This window comes from Protopterus annectens, chromosome 9.part0 (assembly GCF_019279795.1).
Source record: "Protopterus annectens isolate FY-2018-M chromosome 9.part0, PAN1.0, whole genome shotgun sequence".
Lineage (NCBI taxonomy): Eukaryota > Metazoa > Chordata > Ceratodontiformes > Protopteridae > Protopterus > Protopterus annectens.
In genome coordinates this window covers 1618721888-1618736228 of record NC_056743.1, presented here as the reverse complement: position 1 = coordinate 1618736228, position 14341 = coordinate 1618721888, and the positions used below count along the sequence as shown (strand labels likewise).

Sequence of the window (14341 nt, the reverse complement as noted above, 5' to 3'; positions counted from 1 at the left end):
CGAGTTGTTGATGTTTTTTGTTATGCTGTGACATTTTGAATGATTAATGCATTTTACTTAGTTGCCCTGATGAAGTCTCTGTGGTGCTGACTGATAACAAAATGCTTAATCTTTTCTGAAATAAAGGGTGGGATTCAGGAAGAACATAGACAGAGCTGCACTTTGACCACATTTTCTGAAGAAGTCCTTTACCTGGATAAAAGCACTAAACTGTTGAATAAAACTGAAACTGTTTCTACTGAGTCCTGCTTGTGATCCCAGTGTAACATTTTCTACTTAGTTCTTACAGTTATGGCTTCTGCTACTGCTTTGGGATTCAGAAAGGCTGAATTTGAGGGAGAAGCCTTAACACGGCCATCTCCCCACCTTTGCTGGAAACTTTTCTGATTCTTAGACTGCCCTTTTGCTGAGGTTTTCTGCAAGTGGGGGTCTCAGTAGAAGAGTGATCTCAGAGGCAGCGCTACATAGTAATGCAACAATTTAAGGAAGCAACTACTGCTAATTCCATGTACTCTCTCCTAGAAATACCAGCTGCTCCTGTCTTATATTGCAGCATGACTTAGAGAATTGCTCAGCTGCATAAAATTTCACTTTTGGTGGAAAAAATGAACACTGTCATAGGTCAGAGGTCACTTGTTTACTCCGATAAAGGCAGTTGCAGTGCAGGTAAGTTCAGTAAAGATGTAGGGGCAGGGTGGGGGATGGGGTGTCAATGTGTGCATGACTGTAGACACACAAATGAAGCTGCTGTATGAATATATATGTTTGTGTGTATGCATGTGGGGGGTGTATGTATGTACAAACTAGGGGCTTAGGTAGGGAATTAAGAGTCTGGATCTATGCAGGAGAATGGTTGAGTGTTTCTGTGATAAAGACTGACTGCAGGTTAGTTTGTGGAGTTGTCTTGTTTGTTGATATGTGCATGTGCTTTTGCCTGTGTTTTTGAAAATGTCTGGGAGAGGGTGTGGAGGTGTGTGTGCATGAGTGTTGGAATATATGTGTGTGTGTGTGTGTGTGTGTGTGTGTGTGTGTGTGTGTGTGTGTGTGTGTGTGTGTGTTTTAGTGGGTCAATTTTGCAACTGCAATGCATGGGCCACTAGGAAGAACACTACCGCCACTATTGAGTTTGATAGCATTCATTCAATCCTACACAGGCAGTCACAGTGCAGATATGTTCAGTAAAGATGTGGTGATGTGGAATGTGTTAGTGTGTGTGTGCATGTCTGTGGGCACATAAATGAAGCTGCTTGAATATGTATGTGTGGGAATGGGTGATTACCATGAGGGTTACATTCACAAAGCCAAATAGTCAAAACACCCAACATCATTACAACAAACACAAAGGGACAAAACTGAAAATGTAGAGGCGATCATGTTACTGAAATAACTGGTGTTTTCCCCTTTCAACACTACAGTGTGATCCTGATGTTGGTATGTGTAATAAGTAAGGGGGATGCATGGGGGGTTGCCCCCTTCACAGAATGTCAGTTGACTTTTTTGGCAGTGTGTATTTTAATGTTGTGTGTTTGTTGTAATACCGTTCAACTGTTTCAAAATATCTCAGGGACTTCTGTCAGTGGCATTTTGTTAATCCATTTAAAAACTTTCAGATGAGACCAGACAATTCTGTCTCTTTTGCATGTTTCTGACATATTTACAGAAATTTAGACTCCCTCTTATCTGGCCTCTCTTTAACCAGCCTCCTCTTTAAGTGGCCATCAAATTTCAGCCTAGCCCTAGCAAAAGACAACAGAGAAGAACATCACTTCCTATTCCTCTGGGCTAAATAATGACAGACATTTGAGTTTTTGACTTCATGTTCATTAGAAAAATGAATGGTAACACAAATGTTGTTATTCTAGCTGATTTATAACCTATAAATGCTATTTTGTATGCATTTTTCTGATTAACCAGTCATTCGTTTATCCAACCTAAGGTCCGGTCCCAGTGAGACCGGTTAAGATGCAGTCTACTGTATAATAAATAAATGGTATATGAACATCATTTAATATCTAATTAGCTACCTTAGTTATAGATCAGGTATCAGTGGAGTTGTGCTGCCATTTATGTAAGCTGTAAGATGAACTCTTTTAATGTGTGTATATACAATGGTTTCTCAAGTACTATTCAAATATGAGCAGACAATATCAGATACCAGAAGATGACACTAAGATGGTCCTATAGAAACACCCAGAGGCACCACTAGGGTTTAATTAGATGTTGTTTATTTTTTTTTGGGGGGGGTGGATTTCAGTTAGCCCTCTTTTTACATATATGCTGTTTCATTTCTCATGTGAACATAAGTCTTCATACTTTTCACCACTTGGTGTTTTCCTAGTCATGGCTGAATATGGTCTATAATCAGAGCACACAAAATAAACACATGGTTATATACTAATTTATTTACAGAGCCCTTGAGGTGGTGAATTAGTTATGCATGTTGTTTCCTATGATATTTTCATGTCTCACAGCTGGACTGGGCTAATAAGTTATAAAACAGGCATTCACTGATAGACATACTATCTACATAAGCTTTTGTGATTTACAACAGCTGTTTTTGATACAGCAAGTTCTACAAATGATTAATGTCCTCGTGTGTGTGGTGATAACAAAAAAGATGACATTTTCTGTTACAAGTAAGGTGATATACTTGCATTTACTTTTTAAAACTGTTTCAATAATAGGATGCGGTTAATTTAAGAGTTTTTATTAATATGATAATGTTATTCATTATTTCATAGGGCCTAATTAATGACATCGCAACTCTGAATTTTAATGATACACATACCGAGGAGAAGAAAGCTGAGGCCGTAACAAAGATAGCCATATTTCTGAAGAAAACAGAAGAAAGCGTATTTGAGAATGTGATATCAAGACTGGCCCTGGGCACAAATGAAACAAAAGAAAAGAAAATAAACTTCCACACAAAGAATACTGGTAAGCCAATTGTGTACAGTTTCTGAAGAAATATTTTCAAAAACATGTTTTACTACACTTGTAGCTATATATATTTGTTTGTTTTACTGGGAAGCTGGGCTGGTCCAGAAACACATTCCAGATTCCAGTTATGATGTAAGCTGGAGGCAAAGGTCATCATGACTTAATGAAATGCGCAACTGGTGCTCCAAGAATTGTAAATAGTGAAAACAACAACAGGAGTGGTGTATAATAAGCAACAACTACAGGCTCCAAGACAACAGAGCGTTACAGTAACATGAATAGTTCAACTCAATGAAACCAGTGGCAGATTTAGGCTTTGACAGTCCCCCTTTTGCTATAATGGCTTATGTGCAGTAAAAGCATAACACCAAAAGAAAAAATTCAGCAAATCTAGAAACTTGAAAAATGTACTGCCAAAGTGGTACATTGGCGGTACTGCAGACTTTGCAACTGTTAGAGAGCGAGAGAGAGTGCACCTAAATACAACTCCCAGAACACCTTTGTTCTTGAATTTTTTTTAAACTATTAAAAAATGCATCAACAAAAATATTGGCATAGTCACTGTGCAGATCAAAATATGTTAGTGCAGTGCTAGACAAACTGATTTGCATTCAAGTTATTATTTTTATTTTTTCTATGTTTTTTTTTTCAGTTTGTGCAGTAGGTGCCCTTTGACTCTGTTGTTATGTCAGGGCACATTCCTTAGTGCCCTCGTAGGTGTGTAGAGGCCCAAATGTTTATTCTTGTCCAGTGGCATAGATGTCTGTCTGGGTGACTGTAGTTTGTACTGTTAGTGGTCGCCATTCTGACCTATTTGATCACACCTGTGTTGCATCACAAGCTGCTGGTAATGGCACAGGGAAACAGGAAAGATGAAGGATAAACAGAGGAGGGAAGAAGAAGATTGCACTTGGACTGGGTCTGCTTGTATCAGTAGAAACTCTCAGGGATCAGACATTTATATTGATAACAATCCAGTTTGTAAAATGCATTATTCCATGACAAGATTGGTAATTTTGCAACAAAAATGAACATTTATTGCACTTGTGGAATTCATCTGCATTTCTGCATGATGATATCAGATTTTATTGTAATAAATTTTTGTGAATTTCTTAAATATTGTAAAACAGTGAAGTATTTTTTTTTTTTATTTTGTTGCACTGATTGGAAATCAAAGGTGCCTACAGGATGATCTGACCATTATTACAGTAAGCAGTAACTTTGTTAGTTTAGATAAGAGCAAGATTAAACTGTATTCTCCAATACTGTGGGTTGCAAATCCCTATGAAGTGGCTGCTTCATTGTGTTATTTTATCAAGTCACATTCTCATACATAATATATTACTAGCAGGAATATATTCATTTATAGCCTCCATGTATATGCACTGGATAGATATGGAGCTAGTAGAGTTTTATGCAACAAAATGTGAAGTACTTAAAAAAAATGTACATATCTCATGCTGTTGGTCTGATAAATGAACTTTATGGTTTTAGACTAACCTCTAAAAGTATACACTTTTAAATGTAGTAAGTGTGTGAGCTTGGCTTGGGTATACTTGCTTGCTAGACTTTCATAGACCTTTCTTTGTGCCTTCTTGGCTGCTGCAGTTTGCCTCTTTGGAATCCTTTCTGTATTAGTGAGAGCTGGGTTGAAGTGGGTGTTTAGCCTGTTTTTCCATACGGCTGTTACTTTTGCTGCAGTGATCATTTATTGAAGAAAAATAGACCCCTGTATTGTATTCAGCAGTTAATGATCATGAAGTATACAGCACTGATTGAAACCAAGAAGTCAGGATCGATGAGACCAACTCCACCAAGAGGCAGGTCACCAGTGGAGAACCACAAGGCTGAAAGCTGGGCCCACTCCTGTTTGGCATCTACTTCTCTGAGGTCAAGGCTAATGCTGAGGGCTTATGGCTCACCAAGTTCACAAATTACTGCAAATTGGGAGCTAGTATAAATTCCCACCATGATAGTAACATCCTGCAGCAGGGTCTAACACAGACACGACTGGTGCCAAAGCCATGGATTAAAACTCAATGCTAAGAAGTGCATTATAGTGCCTTTTGGGAAAATGTCTACACAGGCAAATTACTCCATTTATAAGAAATCCCAAGAGCTGACCTAGTATTTAGAGATCTGGAAACATATGTAGACAGTAAGTTGGCCTTTGACCAACACATAGCCAAGATAGTAAGAAAATCATTGTATGTTGCCCAATTTATAAGTAAAGGTATGACATCTAGATCCAGTGAACTTATAGTATCACTTTACTTGTCCATTATCAGACCCATCATTGAGTACAGTGCCCCCTTCAGCATGTACCTGATTAGGCATATGGAACAGCTGGAACACCCAGAGAGGTTCCTGACTAAGAGAATCCAGGGTATTAGTACACTGTCCTATAAAGATTGTCTTAGAGCCCTGTTTCTGTACTCTGTCTCATGCACGTTGTTGAGAGCTGATCTTGCTTGCCATATAAAGGATCCATAGATCCAGCCCTGATGGAGTTTTTGCACATCCACAAAACAAGCAGCACAAGAACCCTGGATCCAGGGATTTCAAATGATCAGAATCCCTGAACATAAAGTTGTGAGTCACTGTTCACTGATTCAGTTGTATCCATACCAGTGCTGTATTCTTTGGTAAGTGCAAAAATTCTAAAGTTGCAGCAAGTGTTTGTAATCTGCAGCAAAATACATATATTTAAGGGTTGGTGACTGCATCACTGCCTTTTTTTTTCTTAAGACCGTGTCAGTTTGCTTGACTGATCCACTGCAGCCAAAACCCTTATATCATTAGCAATCCCTGGCAGAGGTAGTGTTAGGGTGAACTGTAATTTTAGGAACAGCTCTTGGTGTCTGATGAGCTTTACTGTCACCAGAACGTTTGACTACAATAATGTCATTGTTTCCTGAATATTCATTTCAACAGCATTTACTACTTCAAATGCATTATAGGTTCATAGGTTCATAGGTTCATAGGTTCATAGGTAAATACTAAGCTAACTGCCCTTGTGGGCCATTTTAAACCTAACCAATTACCCCAAGTGTGAATCAAACCCTGCACCTTGTGTTTGTAAGGTAAACACCTTAACCATTATGCCAACCTCCCACCCCTTATGCCAACCTCCCACCCCTTATGGCAGCAAATGTATTTTCCTTTGGACAAGTCTTTTTTTTTTTTCTATACAATTATTCTATTGTGAATCTTCAGATGCTGTAGGGGTTTTACTTAGCCAAAAGTTCAAACTTGGTGTCATTAGCAACTAATTGCAGAATAAATAAAGCAAGTTTACCTAAAATTACCGGCTTATGGAATGGGAAATCAGATGTGTAGTTATCCTCGGTTTTGTATTATCGATATTTCCCGTTGCTGTTTTCAAGCATTAGCTTTGCTGATCTGGTGTGTAACATTTCAAGAACTTCAGCAGCTTTATCAAATAGCTTATTTTGTCCCAAAAGCACAGAAAGTCACTATAGATTGGTTATGGGCAGTGTCCTGTTTAGGTGCAATATTTTGGAATATATTACTGTGATTGTCACTTTTTTTACTTTCCTCGTAATCAAACATCAGATACGTGGTTAGTTTTCAAGGTAGTAGTATGCTGTTTATGTATGCCTGACAGCAGCAGGTTGAAATTTGTTACTGTGCTTTATTTGTTCTTTCAGTTTTGTCCCAATCTAACAACATAATGGTATATGGAAGGTGGCTCCCCTTCATTCCTCCCAACCGTACCAAATTACTCATTTTTTACCAAGTTTTGTGGTCCAAATAATGGGGTGCCACGATTCCCAAGTGGCACCCCTTCATTTCCTATTTTCCCCACTTTTATTTTTAAATTTTTTTGCTTTTTGAGCTGATATCATCATGTTCGCAATTATGTCAGCTCTGTCAGACTGTCAGGTTTCTGCCCAGGATTTTCTGCGACTGTTTGAGTGCGACTGAACTGCCCAGGAAGGATCTTTACTTCTGCGAGTGGGACTCGGGAATTGAATGCTGGCGTACTGCACAGCTACTTCTGTATTTGTATTTTCTTCTGCGACTGCGAGTGCAAGCGGGAACTGGGAATGCTACTGCACAGCTACATGCTGTACTTGTATTTTCTGTGACTGTAGTGCAAGCAATAGTGCAGAGGAACTGAACTGCCCAGGAAGAAGGATGTTTACGTCTGCGAGTTGAATGCTGGCAGAGCTACTTGTTTTTAAGGTATTTGAATGCTGGTGAGAGCTACTTGTTTTGAAGGTATTTGAATGCTGGTGAGAGCTACTTGTTTTGAAGGTATTTGAATGCTGGCGAGATTCAGAGCTGTGTGTGAGTGTGTGTGCATGTGTTTGTGTGTGTGTGTGTGTGTGTGTGTGTGTGTGTGTGTGTGTGTGTGTGTGTGTGTGTGTGTGTGTGTGTGTGTGTGTGTGTGTGTGTGTGTGTGTGTGTGTGTGTGTGTGTGAAAATGCCCCGACTCCTTGCTTAAAAGCACCATTCAGAGCTATAAGCCTGTAAGCATTGTAGCCAGTAAAATGATAAAAATGTACAGTAATAGACTCTTTCAATAATGGCTGAGCCAGTAACCCCATTTTCTATAATCAGAATACCCAGTGAAGTACCAGGCTGAATTTCAGCTAGTAATTTCAGTATATTTTTCCTAGGAATTGATTTCATTGTCAGCAAAAAGTGACTATTTTTATATGAGCTTAACATTCCCCACACTAATTCCTGTCACTGTTTCCTAATATTTATTAATTTATTTGTTTCTTTGTTTTTGTTTACTGGAGATTCTTGTTTAAAAAACACATTTTCAGTCAAAGTGTGGGGAGAAAAGCTCAAGCAGATAACATTTTGTACAAAAAATAGTGAAAACAGTTTAAACAGAGTGTTAATACATTGCATGGTACGATACTCATGATAATAAAATAGTATTTATACAGGTTAATCAGAGTTTATGGTAAATTAGCATTGCACATGTTGTGGTAGGATACATATATAGTGAATCAAGTAATGTTTTTAAAATAAGCTATTTGGAATCTCAAGTAATTTAGTAAGGCCTGTTCATAATTACTTGTTAGAATTACACAAAATGTTACATTACACATGGAAGAAAAAAAATAGCACAAACACTCCAGGTAGCACAGTATAGAGAGTCACTAGATGTTATGCTAGCAGATGAGAAATATATGGGAGTAGATGGAATAAGCACAATTGTATACAGATGTTTACAGAGAGCTGTAGGAGGCATGGGAGGCTTAAGGACTATTAGTTGTTATAGAATATGTTTGGTGGAAGAGGTCGATTGGAAATGTATATAGTGAGATAACGATAGGGGAGATGGTCTGTTGGAAATGTATATAGTGAGATAATGATAGGGGAGCTGGTGCAAAAGCAGATCCATCTGCCAGTTATGCAAAGGAAATTTCAGATGTGTAGCTTTTCTTCTCATATTAAGGAAAAGAAACTTGGGCATAACCTTGTGTTGTTTAATTAGATTTTTGAATCTTAGCGCCCTTGTCTGTTTTAATTGAATGGGAATAGATTTCCAAAGTTTAGAGACACAATGGAGATAAAGTGAGCCTCCAGCTGCATTGCTTGATTTTCCGATAATTAAAAAAAGACTTATTACTTGAACCTGAGATGGGTGATAGAAGGTGAATATACCTGGTAGCTACAGGTACTCAGGCTCAAACCCTGGACTTTGAGTACAGGTAAAAAGAGCCAGAAGTCCCTAGCTGCCACCACTTGTGAATTTATGGCTCATGTTTTTGTTCTGTTCCTCATAAAATCTGTGGTTTTCAGGACTTTTGTGGCAAATCAGTGAAGGATTGAATTCACTAATGACAGGCATTTAAATTTCAGACTTCATATTCTTCAGAAAATACACGATAACACAAAATGTTTTATTTTACCAATTTTCTAAATTTATAAGATCAGTATTTGAGACTTGTCCCTATCCACATTATTGGCCTTGTCCAGGTTTTTTGTGCTAAGACATTGAAAGGTATGGTGAGAAGTGAGAACTGAATTCTGTATTCCCCAATTATTGGCTTTGTCCAGGTTTTTTGTGCTAAGAGGTTAAGAGCTATGGAGAGAAGTGAGAACTGAATTCATTAAATGATAGCCATTTAAGTTTCAGCCTTACTCTCTTTCAGGAAACTGCTGATTTGGCATAGTGTATGTTGTTCTGACTATAATGCACAGGGTCCTGGGTTCAAGGCTTGTTAGTGAAATGCATGGTGGTAACATAGCATTTTATTCTAGCAACTTTCCAAAATTATACGAGCAGTGTTTAAATTGTCCCTGGTTTTTGGTCTTTTGTCCCCCCCCCCCAACAAAAAATTAAGTGTGAGAAGCTGTGCAAGATGCCTATGGCTTACACTACTGCCATTCTATTAATATATATATATATATATATATATATATATATATATATATATATACGTATTGTGTGTGTGTGGAAGTAGACTTTTATGATGGAAATGTTCTGAACTGGACAGTTTTGTCATTATTGGTTCATGCATTTTGTTTCATTGCCTACTGGAAAAATGTTCAAACAATAAATTTAAAATGTGCTATAAGTCTAACAAGTGTGCTGTATTATACAAAGAATATAATTTAATAAAGTCAGGAAGGTGTATCAAAGAACACATGTATGTTTCTTGTTATGTGTGCAAGGGGCCTATGATTTGAAAACAGCCCAGAGGTAATCTTTATCCACCATTGGCCAGATGCATTTTCTTTGGATGTGCTGTGGGGTTTAATGCTGTTTCAATGAATATGAGTTTCAAGGGCAGAGAAGTTTTAGTGCTAAGTCTATTTTCATTGTGAGACAGTATTCTTTGCTTTGTTTAGCAGATGTCTATTAGTGTTTGTCCATTGTGTTATAAAATGTAAAAATAAAATCCAAATAATCATTGTAGAAGTGAAGCAGTATGCACACATTAGTGTTTATGGTAAATGGGGTGAAATAGCCAGGTAATGGGACATTGGAATGGCTGCAGGAAAACTCTGGTGCCATGTTTTAGTTGTCTGTTCTTCAGTTTGCATTTGAAAGTTGGTATCCCACAATTCCACTGGAGTGTGTGGGGTTATGTAATTATGTATGCAAATTTATGTTAATCAGCGTACAGATTTGTACCTATTTTCTATGGGCCTTGTCCAGATTTTTGATGTTTCCAGGTTGAGAGGTATGCTGCCTTAGAGGTAAATATGAGGGAACACACTGTGTATATGCATGACAGCAGATACCTGATATTAAGACTGTGGCCATTTGATTCCTGAATTTCATCCTAGTCTAGCATCAGAAGGTTACTCAAATTGTGACTTTATTTTTCGTGGCAGGTAAGGAGGCAAGCATACCCAGACCTGCTTGATGCATCCTTACAAGCATATGTCTCCTCAGTTTGTAAACTTCTTGTTTTGTCAGGCAATACTTGTACATTAAAATAAGAATAAGACTGAATGTATCTCTTTACATGTGTTTTTTTTCCAGGCCTATTATTACAGTGCACCCTTTGCCACTTAGACCATGTTGAAGAATGTAGAAAACAGCTGAAGAATACAACAAAAATTCAAGAATAATTAGTAAAAAAGTAATCTGAATGGTGTGTGGAGATCATATTGTAGAGATCCGGGACACCAGGTCCCTTTGCCTATGGCACTGTTTCATCTAAGGTCATCTTTGTTTATCACCCCCCCATACACTTCCTATTGGTCTTCTTTCCAACTCCGTCCCTCCTGCAAATTCCTAGATCCACCACTGGGAACTCTGCATGCCACATCATTTTATTTGTCTAGTTTTGGAAGCTGACACCCTTAGTTAAGTAAATCATCCATTATCATCTGAGGTCAGAAACTCTTGTAATTTTCCTAAGAATTTAAGCAGAGTAGGTTCATAAGTTTTTTTGAGAGGGGTATCTGACTCTTGCAGAGCAAAGCATACTTTTAACATCCACAGCCAGTTCAGAAAGAGAAACAGTAGTTGTAGTTTTCTATTTTTTTTTTTTAGATGGGGGGAACCCCCATTAAGGAAGCTTAAGGTATATCTGCTCCTAGATGGAGAATGGCTGTGCAAAAAAGGGAAATAAGAGTCAGCTGATTCTTTGGAGTAACAATAAGTCATGCATTCCCATATGCATACTTCTTGAAGAGTTTGATGTTGCAGGGGGAACCAATGGAAATAACAGGCAGAACATATTGAAATTGTGGAATAAACTTGTTATCCTCACAGCTTTCTTCACGTCAAGATATTTGCACATTATCTTTGAGTAAAGTAATTGGATAAAAAGTACACAACATATCGCTGGTGAAACTCCAGTATTATTGAATCGTTCAGTTGGTGTTGTAGAAGTACAGTGCTGTAGTCCCGGAGCTCCAGAAATTTGAGCTAACTTCCAATGGTTGCATCCTGATATCCTCTGTAGATGAAAGGTTAGACTGATGGCTTCATGTGCAGTGGGTGCACGGTTCAAATAAAGGCTATTCAACTTTTTCACATGCATCCTTAGCCTTTTGACAAAATCAGGTTATAGCCTCAAACTTTAAACAAATGTTCACATTTCTAGAACCATAAGAGGTACTCAATAAGTCTATGTGCCAGTGTTCAGCTCAAACTCTTCTTTATAATTATAAAATTAATTAGATTATAGGTCTTCAATTTAATTTTATATGTCACAATAAAAGACAGTAAATATGTATTTATTGTAATGTTTTGTGAACATATAAAATCTCAGTAATCACTCAAGCTACACACTAAATATCAGTAACATTTTTTCATCAACCTCTGAGGTTTCATGTGGAGATAAAGTGTTGAGTTCATAAAATATGAAAATTATGACAATATCAGTAGTAGTATAGAAACCATGTTTAATTTCTCTTTGGCTGCACCAGATGAAGGTAAAGTATCAGTGCACTTATGCCATCTAACATTTAATAGGTTTTATGTTGCATGTTTTCTTCCGTTATTAATGTGAATATGAACAAGCAACATCAGATGCCTATAAACATCAGTAGTATATGAGGCAGTTTTTTTTTTTCAAACAATTTCCTATAATCAAAGCCGGAGATCTAAGAATTTCTTGTACAGATCTCTTTGCAGGGTCATCAATGTGCATGTTTCATATTAATACCAGATTGTTCTCTGGGGAGATTTTTTTCAGGAATAATTGGAAAGAAGTTAGGTCAAAGATCCAGATTTTGAGATACAATGGTTTTGGAAGTCCTCTCCATCTTCCCCTAATGATAATCAAAACAGCTAATATGCTCATTGAATTGTGCATGCTTTTTAAAATATTCAGAAATACGCTGAATCTATTTTAAAAACTGAGTTTATTTATTTTTAACCTGGCAACCAAGTAATTGCATTTAGTAAACACCAACTGTTTTCCTAAGTGACCCAAAGGAATGTTTGATTGCATGATTGATTGATTGTTAACCTAGTGGTTGGGCTGGGTAAAGGATTATTTTTAGTCATGATTTTGACCATTGGCAAGAAAATGCAATGGAAAGGAAGTTTTGGTACAACTTTGTGAAAAAATAGGATCCCAAAGTATACTAAGAAAGCTTTTTTATAAGAAAAATGGAGCAGGTACTTCAGGGGCAGTGGTAATTTGTTTGAGGTCCACAAATGTAGTTATTTCTGAGACTCTGCCTAATACACATTATGGCCTGTATCATCAGAAAAACAAATTTTGTGTTCAACATACCTATCTCCCCCCCTCTAATTCTTATTCATTGCATCTCCAGAGAACCCTCTCAGTTCATTAACACTTGGCCAGATGCCCTCCCTGTTCCTTAACATGTTGTCTAAAGAACCGTGTCAATGTATCTATTTATTTATTTTACATTTGTTTACTGGGAAAGTCCAACTGGGTATGAACTAATTTTCAGTAGAGGCCAGGGAAGAAAAAGCTCCACAGTACACATTAAACAGAATTTAAAAAAAAATGAACAATGGTTACAAATATTAAGATATTGGCCTAAGTAGTACAATATGTGAATAAAATAAAAGAAAATAAGCAAACTATAAGGCAAGCAATAAAGCTGACCATACATTAAATACAAGATAGGAGAGAGTTCCTATAATGCATGTTACATAATAATGCATAAAAATATATAACAGAATAAGTAATAGGTTGTAAATGCCATATGCTCTTTCTGGCAGGAGAACTAGATAGTAAATTTCAGTCATAAATTCTGGGATAGATAAAGGTTATTGTAAGAATACAAAGAAATTCATTAACAATTGGTGAGAAAACTATCTAATTTGACCAGATAATTCTTTCATCTCTTCATCGTACTTAGAATTGACCATATATGGTGGACAAGCATGCTGAAAAAGCATTATAATAGCAAGAAAAGCTTTTTTGTTTGTTACCTTATATTCTGTATTATGAGCTGTGCCTGTTGTGTGCTTAACATGCCCCTGTGTTAAGGAATAACAATTGTTTATAATGGTATACAATGTAGTTTGAACTATGCAAAGCATATGCCATCTCTTCTGTTTGCTCAATTATATTTAATGTCGCTATTATTTGTTTGTCTTATCTTACTTCGTTTTTTTCAATGATGATATCGGTTCATTATAATCTATTTTAAGGTTTGTATCTTCTCTTTGGCAGTTTGGTCTGATAAGTGGCTGAAAAGGATCCCTGTACCAGTCATCATACCAAGTTAACAAGTGTTAAATAAATAAAAAGATAAATAAATTAAACAGCTAAATATGTTACAGCAGATTAAAATCATGTGGTATTTTATTGCACAGAATATGGTAATGTGCAAAATGTTAATGTTTATTTTATTTATTTATTTTATTTTACATTTGTTGACCGGGATAGTCCGACTGGATACATGTCAATTTTCAGCTGAGGCCTTGGGAGAAAAGCTCCAAACATACAGACAAAAACATACATACATGCTAAGGGTTTTACAACGTAAGAAAGGTTAGCCATTCAAAAGGAATGTACAATTTTAACAGGGGAGAAAAGCTCCAATTGTGCAGATAAAAACATACATCCCAAGTAACACATAAACAATAAGCAAATATTACAAGTAAGTATTGTGCATCCCTCTAGAGGGATCCACAATTTTAACAGTTTGTAGTAGAATATAAAAATATTAAACAGGTGGATTACGCCAACAATTTTTTACAAAGCAATGTACAGAACAAGATTGCCATTGCCATAATATGTACTGAACAAAGTGTAAGTCCAAAAGAAAAGTACTTTTGGCAAATAATAAGATATTCCATTTAAAACACACAGTAAGTAAAACTAGATATAGCAAATGAAAATAATATAAAAACTATCTGACATAAAAAGAACATTCTGACAAAAGTAATATAACAGTATGTGAAGAATGTAATGAGCAGTTTATTTTTTAACATCTTTATTAAATCACAATTTAAAAAACATAG

The 14341-nt window shown here is 36.7% G+C and overlaps 1 protein-coding gene across 1 annotated transcript in view; it reads left to right on the top strand.

Annotated features, from left to right (window-relative positions):
• The window catches only part of LOC122810730 (latent-transforming growth factor beta-binding protein 1-like), a 573718-nt gene that overhangs the window by 394120 nt on the left and 165257 nt on the right, over positions 1-14341 (top strand). The window contains exon 18 of the mRNA XM_044082294.1: positions 2742-2937. Within this exon, the coding sequence (XP_043938229.1) occupies positions 2742-2937 (196 nt within the window). The remainder of the gene's footprint in view (positions 1-2741; positions 2938-14341) is intronic.